This window comes from Sorex fumeus, unplaced genomic scaffold, assembly GCF_029834395.1.
Source record: "Sorex fumeus unplaced genomic scaffold, SorFum_2.1 ptg000061l, whole genome shotgun sequence".
NCBI classification, from domain to species: domain Eukaryota; kingdom Metazoa; phylum Chordata; class Mammalia; order Eulipotyphla; family Soricidae; genus Sorex; species Sorex fumeus.
The window spans coordinates 34,219,742-34,240,895 of NW_026606118.1; the positions used below are offsets into that span (position 1 = coordinate 34,219,742).

The window sequence follows — 21,154 nt, forward strand, 5'->3', positions numbered from 1 at the left end:
ATGGAAAAAAGGAAGAGTAAAAAGAAGGAGGGAGGAGGGGGAGGAAGAAAATTACATTAAAGAATGAAGTGTTGTATAGTTTTGGAAAGGGAATCTAATATAGATATTGATAGATATTAAATGCTATTACTAAAACAGCATTCTTGAACTAAGAAAATAAGTATCCTTAACTTGTGGGTTAAAAACTGGTGATGATAGAATGAATCCAGGATTTAATCAGATTAAAAGTTACTCTACTTAGGGCTATAGTCAACATTTCCTTTATTATAACTTAGATTGTTTTGTATATCAATTATAAGAGAAAAATAAAACCAGAGTAATCTTGTGTTACGAGATATTAAATCCAAAGATATTATTTTGTCCAGGTTCTTACAAGCTACGTGAAAGTCAAATCCTAACTCTTAGACTCTTACTAATTTACCTCAAACTAATTGCCAAATATACAAAACTCGTAGTTAGAGACAGGGTGTTAGTGTGATACCCAGGAGTATTCTGGGGAATGGAATCTCCTATAATCCCTTGTTGATATGGTCAGATAGGTGGGTACTTCCTCATTTTGTATTATCAATGACCAACTTCACTGATCTATTCATAAAATAAATATTTGTAGAACTCACCCACTTTTGTTAATGTAATTATTTGCATATCATACACATGCATTATTAATAATGTTGTACATATAATATTACCAAAATTTAATTTTGTTCATGTCATAGTACACATAACACCCTGAGCCTAACTAGTCTCAAGAAGATAGGCCAGTGCCATCTAGTGTTCATATGTGAAACTGTATACTTTGTCCTAGGAGAGTACAGTTAGGATTCCAGTAATTTTTTGTTTGCTTGCTTGGTTTTGGGGGGATTTCCAGTAATTTTTTTTTCTTGGTTAGTTTTGGGGCCACACCCGGAGGTTGTCAGAGGTTATTCCTGCTTCTGCTCTCAGGAATCACTACTGAAGGGCTCAGGGAACCTTATGGGACACTGATGATCGAATTCAGGTTAGCTGCGTAAATTTTTTTTTCTTTTAGAAAGTGAAAATTTTTTTATTATAGTTTAGGTAATATGGTCACCTAGAGTGAAAGTTTATAATATTAATGTGCAAATTTGCTGCATACCACCACCGACCACCAAAGTGCCCATGACCCTCCACTACTGTCCTTATGTCATCTTGAGTTTGAGAAAGTGTCTAAGCCACTTTAGTGATTTCTAAACCACTGCAGGAAACCCTTCATTGATGTTGACACTAAGAGCATTGTAAGGTAGAAACTGTGTTTGTCTTAACAGTGCAGAACCCTTTAGGTATTCTTAGAGTGATAGAAACGAGACAAACTATGAGCTGTAATCAGCCTTAAGCCAAGAACATTCGTACCAGCTGGAGGAATAGGGCACACATTGAAGCTGCAGAAATGACTACCTCTATCTTCATCCATATACATTAGTGAATATGAGGAGACCACGAAATGCTATGTGCTAGAAGCATTTTTTTTTTCAGTGCCTTGAACAAAAAAGTTATCTGTAAGACTGCCAAGAGCAGGATTAAGAGCCAGAACAGGTGGTCATGTGAGCCAAATTCCCAGGAAGAGTTGCCTACTGTTTGACTTGAACTTGCCAACCCCACTTCACTGAAACTATGGTAACAATTCCTCCATAGTTCCTAAACCCACTGAACTTGGTGTGATGGGGAATCCAATAATAAATTGAAGGGATCAGCTCCAAGGTGAATTGATAGCCTGACCAAAGAAAGGCACCTTTCTTGCTCCCTTACTTGGAAATACTGACATTATGGGACACTATGGGTGATTACATATTAATGGATGTTCACTGTCTCTCCGGGTGATTCTTTCTCACTGCCCGTGTTCAGTTTTGGAACCTCTTCCCCACCCAGGGAATGGGCAGATGAATGAGAAACGAGAGAAAAGCTGGTTGGTGATCAGTTGCCATTTATTCCATCTCTTGTCTCTCCCAAACTCTCTCCACAACTCCCTCCCCCTCTGGTCAAAACTTGGTCCACAACTATCTCCAACTCCGCCCAACTATTCTCTCTCTCTACCTTCCTCTGCAGTAATCTCCACCTTTCTCTCTGCCAACACCTCTCTCTCTCTCTCTCTCTCTCTCTCTCTCTCTCTCTCTCTCTCTCTGCCATCAACTCGCCACTCTCGCTGTAGCCAGCACCTCACAACTCTCTTACTCTCTCAGCTTTCTCCAACAGTCTCTAACTCAGCACTGTGGCTGCCACCACCACCTCAACCCCCTCTTCTCTCACCAACCCTCCCCAACCAGGCCTCCCGCCTCTCCCAGGCACAATCAACATCTTTATCGAGTCTTCCTGACCACTTGAAACCCACAAGGGCAAAACAGCACTTAAGGTGTTTTCTCCTCTCCTTAGACCAGTAACTTAATTAACCTCTTAATTCTACTTCCTAATATTTGCCATTCTGTAAAGACACATTTAGGCTTGTAGAGTGATTCTACTGGGGACATTTCGCCACAGACTCAGACTACAGTGCTAAGTCTGGATTAATTAATCATTCCTAACCCTAGCAGGGTCTGAAGCTGGTTATTACTTTTTGGATCATGACAGAATGTCCATCACCATGCTCTTAACTTATAGTTAAGTATTATGGCACTTTAGCCTGACCCATTTTGATGCCAGGGTAGCTCACAGCCTGCTCTGTCTGGGTCCATCCAGTCCCTCCTCGGGACCCTGCTTTTGGGGATCTAGGAAGTAAGGGCAACTGAGGCTTAAGTTGAGAGAGTAGATGTCCAGAAGGTAATACTATCTGGAGTTAATTAACTCCCAAGTTACAAAAGCATGTTTTTTTAACTGTCTTCCTGTGTCCATACAAAAAGTAACTGCTCTGAAGTAACCAACCATGCAAAGGACACTAAATAGAAATACTGACATTACAATATTTACAAGTAAACAGAGTCTGATCAGGAGGCAAAGGTAATTGACAGGTTGGGGAAACAATCAACAAACCCAAGCTCCCTGTGGCCAGGGAGGAAGGTGAAACCAATGTTATCCTACACCAGATGGTCTACAAGCCCTACCAGAAGTAATCCCTGAGCACAGAGGCAGAAGTAAGTTTAGAGTATCGGAGGCTGGGGTGATAGTACAGCAGGTAGGGCGTTCGCCTTGCACACCGCCGACCCTGGTTCGATTCCCAGCATCCCATATGGTCCCCCAATAACCACCAGGAGTAATTCCTGAGTTCAGAGCCAGGAGTAACCCCTGAACATCACTGGGTGTGACTCGAAAAGCAAAAAAAGAAAAAATAAAGTAAAAGAAGTTTCAAGTATATCCCAGTGTGGCCCAAAATACGAGAAAAGAAACAAGAACTACATGATAAGAGACACTTACCTCACAGCCAGCCACTGTCGTTCCACCAAAAGATGAGCTTTGTCAATTCTGACATGATTAGCAAAGTGTAGTCGTTTGGGCAAATTTGGAGTCAAATAAGGTTTGAAATGCTGGTCAGGTTTTCTGCACTGAAAAAAAAAATCCAGGTAAATTATTTCTGTCCAAAAGGCAGTAAGTATTCAAGTCATTCAATAATTTTATCTTCAAAGGGAATTGATTTAGCACAACCCCACCCCTTTTATTGGTGGTGGGGTCTCACAGAGGTGCTCTGAGAACTCCTGCCCATGCTTAGACAAGTGACTGGTAGTTTTGTGCTAGGTCTGTGGCTGTGGACAATAGGAGTCACCCTAGCAGTGCCTGGGACCATCAGGGTTAGCATCCCATGATGCTTGGAGCTTTGCTATGACAGCAATGCAACAAGGTCCCAGGCATTGTATGCACTTGGATCCCTGTACTATCTCCTGGCCCTATTAAACACTTTTATAAAAGAGAATTTAGCCTTGGCTAATACAATAAGAATATTAAATCCAGCATCATCATTGCCACTTTCTTAATTACATCATTTATATTGCTGCAATGATGTTTAGGCTGCAATTGACAATATGATTAAATTAAATTACATGCATTTAAAGTTTATGTAGCACTGTCATCCCATTGTTCATCAAGTTGCTCGAGAGGGCATTGGTAATGTCTCCATTATGAGACTTGTTGTTACTGTTTTGGCATATTGAGTACGCCACAGATAACTTGCCAGGCTCTGCCATGCGGACGAGATACTCTTGGTAGCTTGCCAGGTTCTCCAAGAGGGATGGAGGAATCGAACCGGGGTTGACTGCTTGCAAGACAAACACCTTACCTGCTGTGCTATCGTATAAATATAAGCATCTTTTTGAAATGAAATAGATGTATCTAGACTAAGAATGACAAATTACAATTTTTGTTTGAAATACACATGAAAAGTTAGCAGAGGGATGGATGCTGGAACACTGATTGAAACCTAATCATAAACAGCTTTGTAAGGGTCTATCTTACAGTGACTCAATAAAAAAAATTTTTTTTAATTATTTAGCAGATATAAGTTTAAAACATGGGGGTATGGTGCCAACAGCAGATCAATCTGTGCCTGCAAGGCGAGTGCATCACAGATGATGCAGATACCCCAAAATTGCTGCTTGCCCTTTCCTCCCCACCCCAATGAGACCCCGAGTTGCCTCCCATGAACGGCCTCTCTGGCTCCTGATCAAGCTGCTTAAGAGCCATGATCCAAGAGACTCAGAGACAACTCTCGGAACCCAGTGGCTTTTGGCAGAAATGCGTCCTGACCCTCGGTAAGTTACGGTTGCCGGGCCGCTCCGGGGGGGGGGGGGGGGGGGGGGCGGGGGGGGGAAGGGTGTTGTCTCTCCGCCTGCTACCCCTAGGCAGCTCTGTGGCCACCATCCTCCAGAGGCCTTTGGGCAGTCTGGTTTGGGCCCTCAGTGACAAGACATGCGGGGCATCACGGGATGGGGGTGGAGCCGACCTTTTCCTCCCCATCCCAAGGAGACCCCGCCATGAATGGCCTTTCTGCCTCCTGATCAAGCTGCTTAACGGCCATGATCCCAGAGACTCAGGAACAAATCTTGGAACCCAGCAGGTTTTGGCAGAAATTCCTCCAGATTTAATTGTTAAAACTTCGGAATTCCAAAATATCGCGGCCATTACTGCAGCCACTTGACACCATATGTTATTCATAACCCGCAATAGAAAACAGATTGTCTAGTGTTGCCTGCTAGTGTTGCCTTTTCAGCAGATCTGAGTGTTGGGGTATAGGCCCAAATAATAATGGTGGGTCTGTCAAAATATTGAATGTAATCAAAGTAGAGAGAGAGAGAGTAATGTGGAGATCATCTGCCCCACAGGTAGGGGAAGGATGTGGGATGGGGGGTATACTGGGGTTTGGGGTGGTAGAAAATGGGCACTGATGAAGGTATGAGTGTTTCATTGTATGACTGAGACTTAAACCTGAAAGCATTGTAACTACTCTCACGGTGATTCAATAAATAAAATTATAAAAAATTTTTTTTAAAAAGTAAGGTGGAGTTCATGCCCAATTCAATCAGTTAAGCTAGTGGCTGAATAAATATCAGTACTCCTACAATAAAAAAAAAAAAACTAAAACAGCCTGGGGGCTAGAAGTCCTCCTGGAAACCTCCGCTGAGTATCTGCAGGCAGGACTCAGTAAGCAGTCTATTGGAATTCCTGGAACTTGTAGAGAAGCTCCTATCTAGGAAAAACTTGCTAAGAAGCTCCAGTTCCTACTTCCTCATTCCATTCCACCCCTTTCCCCACCGAAAACTGCCCAATAAGATGCCCAAGCAGCCTCACGGGCCTCTTTAGAGACCCCTGAAGTTACTCCAGGAGTGCCCCTAATAAGGCTACTTTGGCTTTCTTTTCCTCTCAGCTTTAGTCTCTTTACTTCTCGTGAAGAAAAGTAAATAGAAAATTTTGGAAATGGAAATGAAAAAATAGCAAATGGAAAAATTTCAATTTATATTTGAAATAAACTATATTTACTTACTCTTCAAATCAGCAGTTTTGAAAACTGGTGTTGTCTTCACATTTGTGAGCAACACATAGATTTCCACTAAATTGAAGCAATATTTTTGTTTCTTTGACACTACTGGTAAATGGCAGGTTTAAAATACAGTGAAAATGCAAACTGCATTGAAATCTATTCCCATAAAGAAAAAAGGTAATAGAATTGCAAGAGAAATGAGAATTAAAACTGATGAGGGAACTTCTTTTCTTTCAAAAGGAATTTTTTTAAGGACAAAAGATTAAAACACTAAACAGGTAAGACAATAGAGAAAGATATACTTTTGACTTCTTCATTTTCTTGTTTAATACCTTTCTAAATATTTTAAGTGTGGGTTACTTTTGCCTCATGCTCAGGCTAAATGAGGGAAATAAAAAGTTTACGTGTAAAACAAGAACCATTATGAAAGTGAACAAAAACAATTGGAGTAGGGGCGTCAGTCACATCTGGTGGTGCTCAACAGCTACTCCCTGTGATGGGACAGTGCTCCCATAGGCAAAACATGTGTTCCAGCCCTTTGACCCATCCCTGGTATCACAAAACCAAATTTTAAGTGCAAAGAAAATAGGAGAGTAGATAGAGTTAAAAAAAATGAAGGGTTGGGATGGGGGAGAAAATTATTTATTGTACATCAATTGTATCAGGTTTTTTTCCTTTCCTGGTCTCATATGCAAGTTAATTTTTCTTCTCTTTTTTTTTTTAACCTTACTTTTTTTCATTCAGTAAGCCCCAGGCAAGAACATGATAGCATCTGATAAGCTTAGAGCTTCCACAGATGCAGGGACTAGAGTATACCCTCAGGAACACAGATCATTAGGCAAATGGTCATATTTTTCTAGGCTGGCAGATTTCCAGAGCAAGTCCAAAGAAAATTAGGGGTACACTGTTAACCTGTAAAGAAGGAGGTTTTTTTTTACATTTTATAATTTGAGGTGAAGACACTAGAGTTGAAATATTGGGTCCTTTTATGTAAGAACAAAGTTGCTGCTGCTGTATGCCACACAACCAGAATACTGTGGAGGTACAGAATTTGTGCTAGTTCTGCTTATCCAATATAAACTCTATGTAGGACACAGAACATCATTACCTGCATTGTTGTTCTACTACATGAGTCAAGTAAATATTTTGGAGTTCATTCCCATGTTACATAGCATAGCATTAATTGTCTTCCTGTGTCTACACAAAATGGACATTGCCAAATAAACCAATCAAATGGTATAAAGGAAAGAGAAAAGCAACATAGGATTATTAGTTGGGCCTCAGTTGCACTGTTATAGGAGTGCTCAATAATCCCTAGCTCCCTTCAGGAGCAGCAAAAACAATCCAGTGTTATCCAACATACATGGAATATTTTCCTGCAAATTCTGAACTAGTCTGTGAAAGGGCACTGCATTTCTTGGGGACTCTAGCTCCAAGGCAGTCTGCACCTGTGATGTGGTGAAATGGATTCCCCGACCCCTTTTTCTCCTTTTCCTCTGTTGCTACTGTTGTTGTGAGGCTGGGTCACACACACTTGTGATGCTCCAAGGCAGGTCACACTCCTGACTGTAGTGCAGGAATCATCAGTCTCAGCTTGCCAGGGCTTATGCCCTTTTAGCTGTCAGTGTTTGCCTACGTGCTTACCTGTAGGCATGTTCAGCTTTGCTGCTCATGCCCACCATTATAGTGCTCACCAGGGAACCTGTGGTGCTCATGTAGACCACCCTGTGCCGCTCCTGGGAGGCTGCATGTCCTGTTATCTGTCCTCTCTCAAGCATACCTGGCTATGGCCAAAGGTCACAGATGCTTTTACAGCACTGAGGCCTCAGGCAGCATATCTGTAGGGCCTTAGTTTGATACACGTGGGTGCCACTGGGCATGGAATTCTTGGCCTCCGCTTGCTCATGTAGGTACCTTGGGTCACTGAACATCCTACGGGCTCCTGGGAGTAATGGATTTCTGAAGTCCTGTGATTTCCAGTCTTCTTGCACCACCACTGTGAGAGATTTACCGTCATAATCCCAGTGGTGATAATGATAATTACCCTTCTGACCTCACTAACAGGACTTCAGTGATATGATTCACGAAATAATGGGGGAAAGAAAGGGGGAATGAGAGGATTTAGAGATATAACCAATCAGCAGACCATGCTGCATATATACTCTTGACCAGTAGGGGGCCAGATTGTCATTACCAGGAAGGGTAACCGAAAAGGGAGCAATTGAACCTCCAAAGGATTTCTGTTCTAGGGGTCATTCTTACTTCAAAATTTATTTTTTTAATTTTAATTAAAAATTATTTTAATTTAATAAAATAATTAAAATAAATGTTAATTCAAAAAAACTTTAAAAATTATTGTAGCACTGCACTGTAGCACTGTCCTCCCATTGTTCGCCAATTTATTTGCTCGAGTAGGCACCAGTAACGTCTCCATTGTGAGACTTCTTACTGTTTTTGGCATATGGTATATATGTTTCGGGTAGTTTGCCAGGCTTTGCCGTGCAGGTGAGATACTCTCGTTAGCTTGCGGGTCTCTCCGAGAGGGGCGGAGGCATTGAACCCAGGTTAACCACGTGCAAGGCAAAAAACTATTATCTTACAAATAATAAATAATTTATTTATTATTATTTTCAGTGTGTCTCTGGTTACAGTAATCATATTTCTTCTTGCAATCATTTATATTTCATCTTAACAATTCTTAGCTTAATAGCCTCTGCTATACCTAAATTCAGCATCATTCCAAGCAATGATAAAGTCAGGTATTTGCTATCATAGATGTACATCTATATGAATATACTTTGAATATAAAACTATGAAAATTAGCACAGAATCACGTTAAAGTGTCTCCATAGCAGTGAACTCCATCATGGAAAAACAGATTGTTTTCAACTCCCTGGAGTTTGATCTGCGCTCTTTATTTATTTATTTAATTAATTAATTATTTATCTCTATTTGATTTATTTACAGCCTGGGACATGGAGGGGACCAATCAAAAGCAGTTTTAATTACACCGAGGGTAAAGAGATTAAGTCTTTTATTGTATTTCGCATTTTCTGATTCTGGCACATAAAAACTGTGAAAATGAGTATTCACAGAAGTTTACTAGCAAGTGCTCTTTGGATTTGAGTGGGTTTTTTTGTTTTTCGTTTTCAGATTTTGGCCATACCTGGTTATTTTCAGGGCTTATTCCTAGATTTCTGCTGAGGACTCACCCGATGGTGCGCAAAGGACCATGCATGGTGCTATAAATGAAACTAGGGTTGATGGTGTGAAAGAGAAGAACCTTCACCCCTGCACTATCTATCTGTGCAAGGATCCTTTGAATGTTGTATGAAAACTAGGAATCTATGCCACAATTATTCCAAACTTATTCCCTGGGCTACAGAGCTAAAAACTGAACACAAAATGAACAAAACTAAATATTCTACTAGAAATTTTCAACTAAAAATTAAAACAGCTAACAGCTAATATTCATGTAAAATGATGTTGGTAGAGGGTTAAAAAAAAGTAAATGATAAGAGAATCAAACTCCAAAATATAGAATATAAATTTCTTGAAATACAGAGTAAGGGCATTGCATTAATTCATATATATGTTTTTGGAGAGCATATACTTACACTGAGATTTTTAACAATTTCTGCAGAATTAACTGTTTGAAAAGAAAAAAATAACATTACAATTGTTACTTGACAACTGCAAAAACTTGTGAACAACTCAAACACATTTATTTATTAATGTCTATAATCTGATAAAATGAAATAAAACATTTTTAAGATATAATTATTTTATCATACTAGAATAGAATGGTATATATTTTAACAAAAAATAATATTAGATTTATCATAGACTTTACAGGTTGCTGTTTTCAAACATAGAAATTTCTCATTTGTTTCTGTGCAATCTTCACAAGAAGTCAGAAAAGGGGCCTGACAAACTTTACAAAATCAGAATCAAGAGACTTTCGTTGTTTACTTTCAGTTTTACCTTTTCCTTCCTATGGGTTTCTTCATACTTACAGGTATAAAAGTCATCAGGTACATTTCTCGACCTGATGCGAGGGGCAGGTCCTTCGTACATGTAGAAGTTTATTTGAGAAAAATAATCAGTCATGAATTCGAGTTTGTCACAATAAGTCTGCTCCATTCCTGAATTAAGAAGAAACTTACTAAATATATAGAGATTATAACATTGGTTGTCTTTTATTATATCATATGGGAGATATTCCATGTTATAGAGTTCAAATTAAGTTTTACTAAGAGCCTATACAATTTACCCTATTAATATATTCTCAAAGACAAGTTTGAAAATCCTGACAGTGAAAAATAAAGTCAAATGACCTCTCATGTTTAAAAGAAAGGTCATTTTAATAAAATTTATGGACTAGAATTATAAACAGTTCACTTGCTTAGAGAAAATGGAGTTATTTTGATAAAATGAAAATTCTCTATAAGATGGCAATTAGTCTTTTACAATAATTATTAGTGTGCTAAGCAAGATACATTTTTAAATACACAGATATATAGTTTCAAATTTTAAAAAGAAATTTTAAAAATCAAATATATTATTTAAATAAAAAATAAAGAAACTAGGAAAAATTAAGAGACTACGGGTGTCTCATAAGTATATTATTTCAATGTGTATAAGTAGGATGTGCTCAAAAAGGGGGGCTATTAAAAAAGCTAATAAATAAATCACTATGTTTATCATTGTCTTGATATTCAAAAATATAAAGAAGAGTTCTGAAGACATGGCCTTTCCTCTTCCCACCCCATACATAGTTCTTTCACAGCTACTGAAGTTTAGTTTGAGTGTTTTCTTAATTATAAAACAGTTCTAACTACCCTATTGAAAAAGAAATCATTTCTGCTTTATATACTTCTGAAAATGCAAGATCTAATAAAGTGATTGGCATTGAGTCAGCATCTAAAAGTATTTACTGGACAAAAGATTATAGCAGGGCCTCAAATAACATTGTTTTGTTCAACATTATTTCCTTGTAATGTTAATTGGAAAACAAATCCTATTATTACATTGGTAAAGGTAAAGGTAAGGGCCCTCCCGTTGTTCATCGATTTGCTCGAGCAGGCCCAGTAACGTCTCCATTGGAGACTTTGTTGTTACTGTGTCTGGAATATTGAATACATCACTGGTTGCTTGCCGGGCTCTGCCATGAGGGCGAGATACTCTCGGTAGCTTGCCGGGCTCTCTGAGAGGGGCAGAGGAATCGAACTCGGGTCGGCCATGTTGGCTGCGTGCAAGGCAAACGCCATACCGCTGTGCTGAATGAAAAGTTATACAAGGACCTGCCTTTGGACATTGGACATTGGACAGTTATACAAGGACCTGCCTTTGGAATCTTCAGAATAAGTTTGATGACATTAATCTAGAAAATATAGTTTTAGGGGTGGAGTGATAGCACAGCGGGTAGGGCATTTGCCTTGCACGCGGCTGACCTGAGTTTGATTCCCAGCATCCCATATGGTCCCCTGAGCACCGCCAGGGGTAATTCCTGAGTGCAGAGCCAGGAGTAACCCCTGTGCATTGCCGGATGTGACCCAAAAAGACAAAAAATAAAAAATATAGTTTTAGTTCTCTATTCATTACAGTCTACCACACTCTTGACTCATTTTAGCAATTTTTGGTCTAGAAAACAGATTTAAAACAAAAGGTCATTTCTGATCAGTGCTAAGGGGACTGTGTGATTCTGGGAATCAAAACCATGCCTCTTACTTATAAAGCATATGCTCCAGGCCTCTGAGCTCTCTCCCTGAATACCCAGAATAGCATCAGGTAAGTCCACCACGCAAGTTTTTCTTTACAAAGCATGCTCAAAAACTGTCAAAATTTCTTAGCAAATACTTATGCTCGGTAAACAAATTATGTACCATGATCATTCTCTACTTGAGAACCTTAGTATTTTAGTATGGTCTTTGGACTATCAAAGTATAATCAATGACAGAATGACAGGATGATTTTAAAAACATACATACCGTGGTCAGCCAAGAGAATTATATTAACACAATTGTGCAAGTTCCGCAGTTTGAGACCTTCCATCAACATTCCAAAGATCTTATCTACTGACTGTAAGGCTTGAATTACCTAAGAAGAAAAATTGAAATTGTTTGTCTTCATAAATTAAGTCTTGCTTCACCATTATTTACACTGATATTGCTGGGTTTTGAAATAGACGTGAGAGGACATCAATGCCCTTTCTATTACATTTACCAAACACTAAATATCTCAATTTTCATAAACAAAGCAGTAAATCATGTTAAAGCAAGACACGCTACCATCCAACCAAAAATCTGGGGCATATGTAGTCACAACACCTGAAACTTTTTCAGATTTTCATGTTAAAGATTACATGAAAATGTTCAACACTGGAGATCCATGGAACGGATGGATTCAGGGAGTTTGCAAGAAATACCCTGTAACATAATAATTATACCTCTGGTCATTTGTTCTGACTAAACACTTAGAGTACAAATGAAAATTTACATGCAAGGATATTCAGCCCAGTATTTATTTACAATTCAAATATATAAAAAAAATAAATCACGCCACATCCTTTAGAAAACATATTTAGTGCCAGAGTGATAGTACTCTGGGTAGGGTACTTGCCTTGCATGCAGCCAAACTGGGTTGGCACCCTGACATTCTATATAGTCTTTTGAGCACTGGCAGAAATGATCCTTGAGCACATAATCAGGAGTAAGGAGTAAGCCATGAGCACCACCAAGTGTGTCCACCTCCCAAGTTTTTCTTTAGAAAACATGCTCAATAAGTATTAAGATTTCTTAGCAAACACTTTTGCTCAGTAAACAAATTATGTACCATGAACATTCTTCTCCATTTGAGAACCTGGTGGAGGCATATTGGGGTTCATGTTTTCAAATATCTTAAGGATTTTATTGAGATCTATAAGTAGAAATTTAACTGTGACTTTTCTTTAGTTTTTTTTTTTCTCCACCTTTAGCTCTTTTCTTCCTGTCACTTCTTTGCTGGTATTCCTATTCTGGTTCCGATAATCCATCGTCGGTCTATTCATTAGAATCACCTCTAAGAGTCTCTCCACATCACCTTCAACCATACCCATACAGAAGTTGTTTGTCATTTCAACCATAATCTTAACTATTTATGAAAACTTTTTCCATGCTTGAAAACTTTCACTATCATGGATGAAATTTTTGAATGTCTTCTTCCATATTCCCTCATATAGTCCTTTGTGATATCACTCCAGACCAAACAAGATTCTTGATACCATCATCAATGTAATACTTTGAGAAATATATCATTTGCAGCAATAGTCTGTACAAAGGCCCAGGCCTTAAAATATAATGTTACCCTTGGATTCATTGATTGTATTAGATAGATGATGCATAGAGGGAGAAAAACCAGGTTGATATTTAGATAAGAATGTGATAAAAGGATGATATCCATTAGCATGATGAACAATGGAAAAATCTTGGACTGTAGGGATAATTCAGCTTGTAGCGCACTTGCCCTAAACTTGGCCAACCTGGGTTCAATCCCTGGTCCCTGAGTCCCTCCAGGAGTCTCTCCAAGCTCAAAGTCACAATATTACTGGGTGGGCCCCCAAAACAACAACAGAAGTCTTGAGAGAGGCACGCTATTATTCAAATATTTCCTCTTTTTTCATTTTTCTGACATAACATTTCAAGAGTAAGGGGAGCTGAGTCACCCAGGACTCCTTATTACACTCATAACACACACCACAGGCATTGTGTGCTTATTGATATGCTTGAAGGTCTTGAGGTTCCACTATACCAACTGACAAAAGATTTTAAATTTCAGCCTGTTCCCCCAAGCAAGATTGTTAGATTATCCTTGAAGACTTGAAATCGAGCAATGACTTGATCTTCTTATGAATGAAAGCCAGGCATCTGTTTCAAAATTATTGGGGCTTAATCCATAGTGAAGAATTGCTCTGGCAAGGAATTTTTATCCACAGTCAACCTATCTAATTTTTCCAAATCTGGGAAGGGGGCTCCTTTATACCAGCATGAGCACACTTACCACTTACTTGCATATTATGTAATGAATAATAGTTCTTGAGACATTTAAACCACCCAGAGCTAGAAGTCAATTCAATATTGTAGTCAGATCCAATCTTTTCTTTCAACATCACAAACATACATTTCATTCTGGTCTTGACTGCAATAGGTCAGAGACAGATGTCTATGTCTGATCTTCAATCGAGATCATTAAAACTTTCTTTATTTTTGATATATGACCCTTTAAAACTTTTTAAGAGGTCTAAAAGCTCTGTATTATTTATTAGTAATCAGAACATTTAATAGCTTTTATTACTTAATTCTTGTTCTTTAAGTGTCTAAGTATGGTGAAGTGGCCATATCTGACTACTGAACACATACTATCACTGATTTTCCACTCTCGTTTCCCAGTTTTCAATTTGTTTCCAATTGTTCCCTCACAGGATGTGTTATCTTAATGTTAGCAGTACCAGTGGATTTGTATGTTTAGCTACCATGATAAATAAACACCATATATTAAATCAAGCACAATGAAAAGTAACATCATCAAGAACCATCGAACAAGATGTATACGGCTGTTGGTTGCATAAAATGCAATGATATTATTGTCAACAACTCTGATTGGGTTGGTTAGGTATGGGTGATAATGGAAATTTGTCTATGGATCAGGCAGCCTGTTTCTTGATTTTTCTATATCTGAGCAACATGATGCATTGAGCTTTTCATAATACTTCAGTGAATTATTTTTAAATTATATAACTTCTTATAATTTTTAGTAAAAATGGATTGGGATAAATATTTAATCTGCTTAGTACCAATAGAACAATGATTGACTTTCTCCTTTCTTTTAAAATTACTAATTAAGTTTTACTGCATTATTTTATAAAATACTCAAAGTAGATATTTATATGTTCCAACATTTATGGAACTTCCAGTTGTAGAAACCAGAAAATTTATGGTTTAAAGAAGTTTAATAATAACAAGCTTTTTGACTCATAAAGTGAAGAAAGGCAGGCCTTGAACTCAAACTATCTCTATCTTCTTTTAGAAGTAGTAGATGGATTTATTTAGCAACTCTAAGGGATATTTATAACCTCTTTGTGTTTTGTGCTGCACCCAGTGAAGCTCAGGGGAAACTCCTGGATCTGTGCTCAGGGATAATTCCTGGCGGTGCTCGACCAACCATATGGAATGCCAGGGATTGAACCCAGATTGGCCACATGCAAGACTAGTGCCCTACCCACTGTACTATCAGTGCCCTCTGACCTTTTTTTTGCTGACCGTGCACTCTGGTTTGTCATTGAGAGTCATGCTATTGACCTATTGTCATAATTCTGTCTCCTTGCATATCCTTAACCCTCCCCTTTTGTCCTCTTAGAGAACACAGCATTCTACTACCACTGGATTGTTCACAGTTTTGTGATCATCTGTATACATGCCTACTTCCTTGGGAGAGTATGAGCTCCTGCAGAAAAGAGAACATGCAACCTAACTCATCACACACACCTTTTCACTTTCAAAAGTCATATGAACTCTGAATTAAAGTGTTTTAATCAACTGTATAAAAGGCATTAGCTATAATGAAGATATGAAGCCTTCCAGCTTCTCCATGTTTTTGCACTTTCTTAAATTGTTTGCTTGTTTATTTGGGCTGGAGCGATAGCACAGCGGTAGGGCGTTTGCCTTGCGCGCAGCTGGCCTGCCGAGCGGGGTTTGATTCCTCTGCCCCTCTTGGAAAGCCCAGCAAGCTACTGAGAGTATCTCACCCGCACGGCAAAGACTGGCAAGCTACCTGTGACACATTCAATATGCCAAACACTGTAACAAGTCTCACAATGGAGGCAATACTGGGCCTGCTCGAGCAAATTGATGAACAACGGGAAGACAATGACAGTGACAGTTTATTTGGTGGGGGTGGGGGGCGGGGCACACCTGAGATGCTCAGGGATTACACTTGGATCTTCACTCCAGAATTACTCCTGGTGAATTCAGGAGAACATCTGGGATGCTGAAGATTAAACCAGGTTTGACCTCATGCAAGGCAAATGCCCTACCTGCCATACTATTGCTCCGACCCCTGCATCCTCTTAAATGAAGTTTGATCTTATTTCTGCTTATCTTTTTCACTGTTTAGTATCTCCTTAGACATTTTCACTTCCATATACCATTTATGTGATATCTAGATGCCTAATCTTTATGCCCTTTGAGTTTTAAATCCACACAATTGTCCTCTAGACATCTTCATTTGGTTAGTATTGCTAAAAATTTCAGTCTTTCTCACTTCATTTATTTTTTTGCTTTTTGGGGGTGAGGGGGTCACACCTGGCAATGCTCAGGGCTGACTCCTGGCTCTGCAATCACGGATCACTCCTGTAGATGCTCAGAGAACCATATGGGATGCTGGGGCTCAAACTTGGGGTGGCAAACACCCTACCTGCTGTACTATCAGTCTGATCCCTCTCTCACTCTTTAATAGTTTAAATCTACCAAAAGGTGGAATTTTTTTGTGAAAATAATTTCTTCAAAAGAGGAGAACCATTTTCTTTTGATTCATTTCATTCATTCAAAATAAAAATACTACAGCAAGATGATCTCACTTAAATATTGCATACAGAACAACGGGGTGAAGGAATGCAATGTTTGTTTGTGAAACATGAAGATCACCCTTGGCTCCATAAGAAAAGATATTGAGGAGAGAAGAAGAGATAGATGGGAAGCAACAGTGAGCAGGGGTCAAGGGGATTCGGGTACACCAAAGGTTTAAAGAAGTAGTATAGGTAAATATTCAGACCACAGAGTCAACAACACTAAAAATAAGAGATTCAAACTTCAATTACAAAAAGTTAAAATGTGACAGACTCGGGATGGGAGTGGGTATGAGGAACCTGGGAACCCTGGTGGAAGGAAGAAGACACTGGTGGCATTGGAACATATATGAATAACTTTGTAAATCATGGTGCTTTAATAAAAAAAAATACTTCATATTAAAGTAGAGAAAAATTGAATTTACTTCCGAACCGCCTTGCATAAAATAATTTGCTAAAACACTAAAAGCAGCTCCATATGCAAAAATAAATACATATACAAGTGGCATATAGCCATGTGTAATCTTATTTTACTCATTTTATAGTGTTTGACTCTTCAAAACTCACTTCTCATAACATGAATCCAATCAAGGAAGTTAAAAAAATGGACTCTAGGGGGGTATGATGCCGCCAGCAGGTCAATTTGTACCTGTGAGGCAAGTGCATCAGCAGCCTGATGGCACCGTCAGGCTTTCAGATACCCCAAAAATGCTGCTGTGCCTTTGGTCAGACCCCAAAAACTTGGGGCAAAGTTTACCAAGAAAGTAAACAGCCAAAAGTTAGGTATGTGGGAGACACACACACAAACCATCTCTGGCTCAGCTATATAATTGGAGGCATGGCGTCTCTGGTTCCTGATCGCACTGCTTAATGGCAATGATCCCAGAGACTCAGAAACAAATCTTGGAACCCAAAGGCTTTTGGCAGAAATGTGTCCTGTTCCTGCATTAGGTTACTGGCTCTGGGCCAATCCAGGTGGGAATAGGTTTCATGTCTTGGCCTGTTCCCCTTGGTGGCCCGGTGACCACCATCCTCCAGAGGCTACTCTACAGTTAGGTTTGGGTCTGCAGGGACGAGACACACGGAGCCTCACCAGATGAGGGTGGAACGAGCCCTTTCCTCCCCATCCCAGCAAGACCCCAAGTCACCGCCTACAAATGGCCTCTCTGGCTCCTGATCAAGCTAATTAAAGGCCATGATCCCAGAGACTCAGAAACAAACCTCAAAACCCAGCGACTTTTGGCAGAAATGCATCTGGACCACATACAAGGTGGCCACTGCCTCATAGCTTCTTGGAAAGCCAGGTATGAGCCAGCGTTGACCGGGTAACTGCAGTCTCATGGGAAGGGGGGGCGGTACCAGCTCGTCCTTCAAGCCCTACCGAGGTCATGAGTTGCCCCCCACGAGCGGCTCTTTGGCACAGCCATAACACCAGACGCACAGAAACCAATCTCGTAATTATCTGGCTCTTCGCAGAAATCCAAAATCGAAAGGCTGCTATTGCGGCCATGCAAGATTATATGATTCTCATAACCAGCAATAAAAAACAAAGTATTTCACAATGCCTTTTCAGCAATTCTGATTATTGGGGGGGGGAATTCTAAACAATAATGGTGCATCTTTTGTCGAAATAATGAATGTAATCAATATAGAGAAGAGTTAAGTGGAAATCATCTGCCTTACAGGCACTGGGAGGGGTGGGAGGAGGGTATATTGGGGTTCTTGGTGGTGAAAAATGAATACTGGTGAAGGGAAAGGTGTTTAATCATTGTATGATCGAGACTTAAACCTGAAAGCTTAGTAACTTTTCCCACAGTGATTCAATAAATAAATATAAGAAGAAAAATAAATAAATAAATAAAATTATGAAAAAAAAGTAAGGTGGAGTTCATGCCCAATTCAATCAGCTAATCAGTGGCTGAATAAATAGCAGTACTCCTACATAAAAATAAATAGACTCTAGTAAAAGTACAGAATATTTTGCTAACAATGTACTACTGAGTTTATAATTTAAATTTTTATGATAGCTAGATGGTCACAGTAATTTCTGAAGCATTCATACAATACTTCAATCTACTGCATTTCAGCTATTTTTTTCCTGCACAATTACAAAATTTCATGTCAATAGTTTTCTGTTGAATTCTTTATTGTTGTCTTCATCTTTAGGTCCATTGATAGCATCAGGGTAGACTTCAAAATAACCTCCTCAAGACATAAATCTTTCGAGTCATCTCTATCTATCTTCTATTCTGATTGGAGATCAACAGCTGCTATTACAATAGCAGCTTTGTTACAATTTGGATCTCTTATTATAAAACTTGTGATGTCGACATAAATTACTATCATATCTGCCCTTTGTATTGAATAGTGTTTGCAAAATTCTTAATGTCAAAAATTCTTTTAAACCCAGGCTGAAGGCAGTGACAGGGCAACTGCAATCTCATGGGAAGGGGGGCATTCCCAGCTCATCCTCCACACACTACCGAGGTCACAAGTTGCCCCCGACGAGCGGCTCTCTGGCACGGCCATGGCTCCAGAGCCACAGAAACCAATCTCGTAATTATCTGGATCTTGGCAGAAATCCCTCCAGACTTAATAAGTAAAATATCACTGTCACTGTCACTGTCCTCCCGTTGTTCATTGATTTGCTCGAGCGAGCCCAGTAACGTCTTCATTGTGAGACTTTGTGTTACTGTGTTTGGCATATCAGAAATCCAAAATCATGCGGCCGTGGTAGCAGCCATGCGACATCACATGGTCCTCATAACCAGCTATAGAAAACAAATTATTTCACTATGCCTTTTCAGCAGTACTGACTGTTGGGTGGAAACTCTAAACAATAATGGTACATCTTTTGTTGAAGTGATAAATGTAATCAAAGTATATAAAGAGTCAAGTAGAAATCATCTGCCTCACAGGCATTGGGAGGGGTGTGAGGGGGGTGTATTGGGGTTCTTGGTGGTTAAAAAAATTACTGGTGTAGGGAAAGGTGATTGATCATTGTATGACTGAGACTTAAGCCTGAAAGCTTTGTAACTCTTCCCACAGTGATTCAATAAATAAATATAAAAAAATTAAAAAAAATAAACCCAGGCTGAGAAGCGACCAACTTTCATAAACATTCAAGAATCAATGTATGCATGGCATGATACAAGCACACTAGTAGGAGCATGTATTGGCACTGCCTTTACAAAGAAGGTGACTAGCTCTGAAGGGGATAAAGTTGGAATGGATTGGCAGACAAAGTACAGATATTTGGTTTAAAAAAAAGACAACAATGAATTAAATATCACTGTACAAGGCAGATTTCCTAAGTCATTCTAGACTAATTAATGGAGTCCCTCCTTCACTCCCCATTCCCCAAGCCCTGTCTAATAAACCACCAAAAACAAGCAGTCAGTGCAGATAATACTTGATATTGGGATAAAGAATTGTATTACGCCTCCAACAGATTACAAGTGACAAGAATGACTCCAGTTATTATCAGGAAAGGTGTCATTTGTCCAGAAACATATAAAATTTTGTAGCTGCTATTTCTTCTCCAAACTCAGCACAAACTTGCCACTTAACAGAGAAAATGGTATAAACCTAAGGCAGGGAATGAAGAACTAAAGTTTCCTTTCTCCAGGGGGTAGGGGGGAATGTAGTGAAATAAGAGACGTTACTGGGCCCGCTTGAGCAAATCGACGATCAACGGGAGGGCCTTTACCTTTACCTTTTACTGTCCCTATAGAAAAAAATAATTTAAATATGGAGTAAAAAGTACCAGTTTCATGTTAACCACAGTAAGTCATGAGAACATCGATTCCTAGAACCTATGGTGATAATCTCTTGAAATCTTATCATTTGCATTGATACCCAGGACCAGAAGCATTAGTTTAAATATGCTGTGTTGGGGCTGGAGCAATAGCACAGCAGGTAGGGCGTTTGCCTTGTACGCGGCCAACCTGGGTTCGAATCCCGGCATCCCATATGGTCCCCTGAGCACCGCCACAAGTGATTCCTGAGTGCAGAGCCAGGAGTAACCCCTGATTATTGCCGGGTGTGACCCAAAAAGCAAATAAATAAATAAATAAATAAATAAATAAATAAAAGATGCTGTGTTGGGGCCAGAGAGACAGTACAGTTGGTAGAGCATTTGTCTTGCATGTGGCCGACCGGGGATTGATTCCCAGCATTCCATATGGTCCTCCAAGCATCACCAGGAGGAATTCCTGAGTTTAGAGCTAGGGGTAACCCCTAAGCATAGTCAGGTGTGACCAAAAACAATAATAATAAAAATAGTTCCTGTGTAGATGATCAGGAACTATAATCAAAAAATTTCATGAGCCCATCTTAAAGTTTAATCATATAGAGAAAAAATTGTTTTGTTGTTATTGCTATTTGTTTGCTTTCTTTTGTGGTGGGGAGTGGGGGTGGGTGGGTTGCAGCATCCAACTGCTGTGGATTTGGAGGTACTCTACCTCAATGCTCAGTAGCTGTTCCCAGAAATGCTCCAGCACATTCTGTTATGTCCCTCTCAAACAGTTCCAGTTTATTTTTTTTTTTTTTTGGTTTTTGCGTCACACCCAGAAATGCACAGGGGTTACTCCTGGCTCAAGCACTCAGGAATTACTCTTGGCGGTGCTCAGGGGACCATA

At 39.4% G+C, this 21,154-nt stretch overlaps 1 protein-coding gene across 1 annotated transcript in view; it reads right to left on the reverse strand.

The window, feature by feature from the left end:
* Window positions 1-21,154, reverse strand: part of ENPP3 (ectonucleotide pyrophosphatase/phosphodiesterase 3) — a 102,028-nt gene that overhangs the window by 37,576 nt on the left and 43,298 nt on the right. Inside the window, exons 12-15 of the mRNA XM_056126366.1 lie at window positions 11,905-12,013; window positions 9,931-10,059; window positions 9,532-9,563; window positions 3,361-3,488 (exon numbers count right to left, since the gene is read on the reverse strand). Coding sequence (XP_055982341.1) covers window positions 3,361-3,488; window positions 9,532-9,563; window positions 9,931-10,059; window positions 11,905-12,013 — 398 coding nt within the window. The remainder of the gene's footprint in view (window positions 1-3,360; window positions 3,489-9,531; window positions 9,564-9,930; window positions 10,060-11,904; window positions 12,014-21,154) is intronic.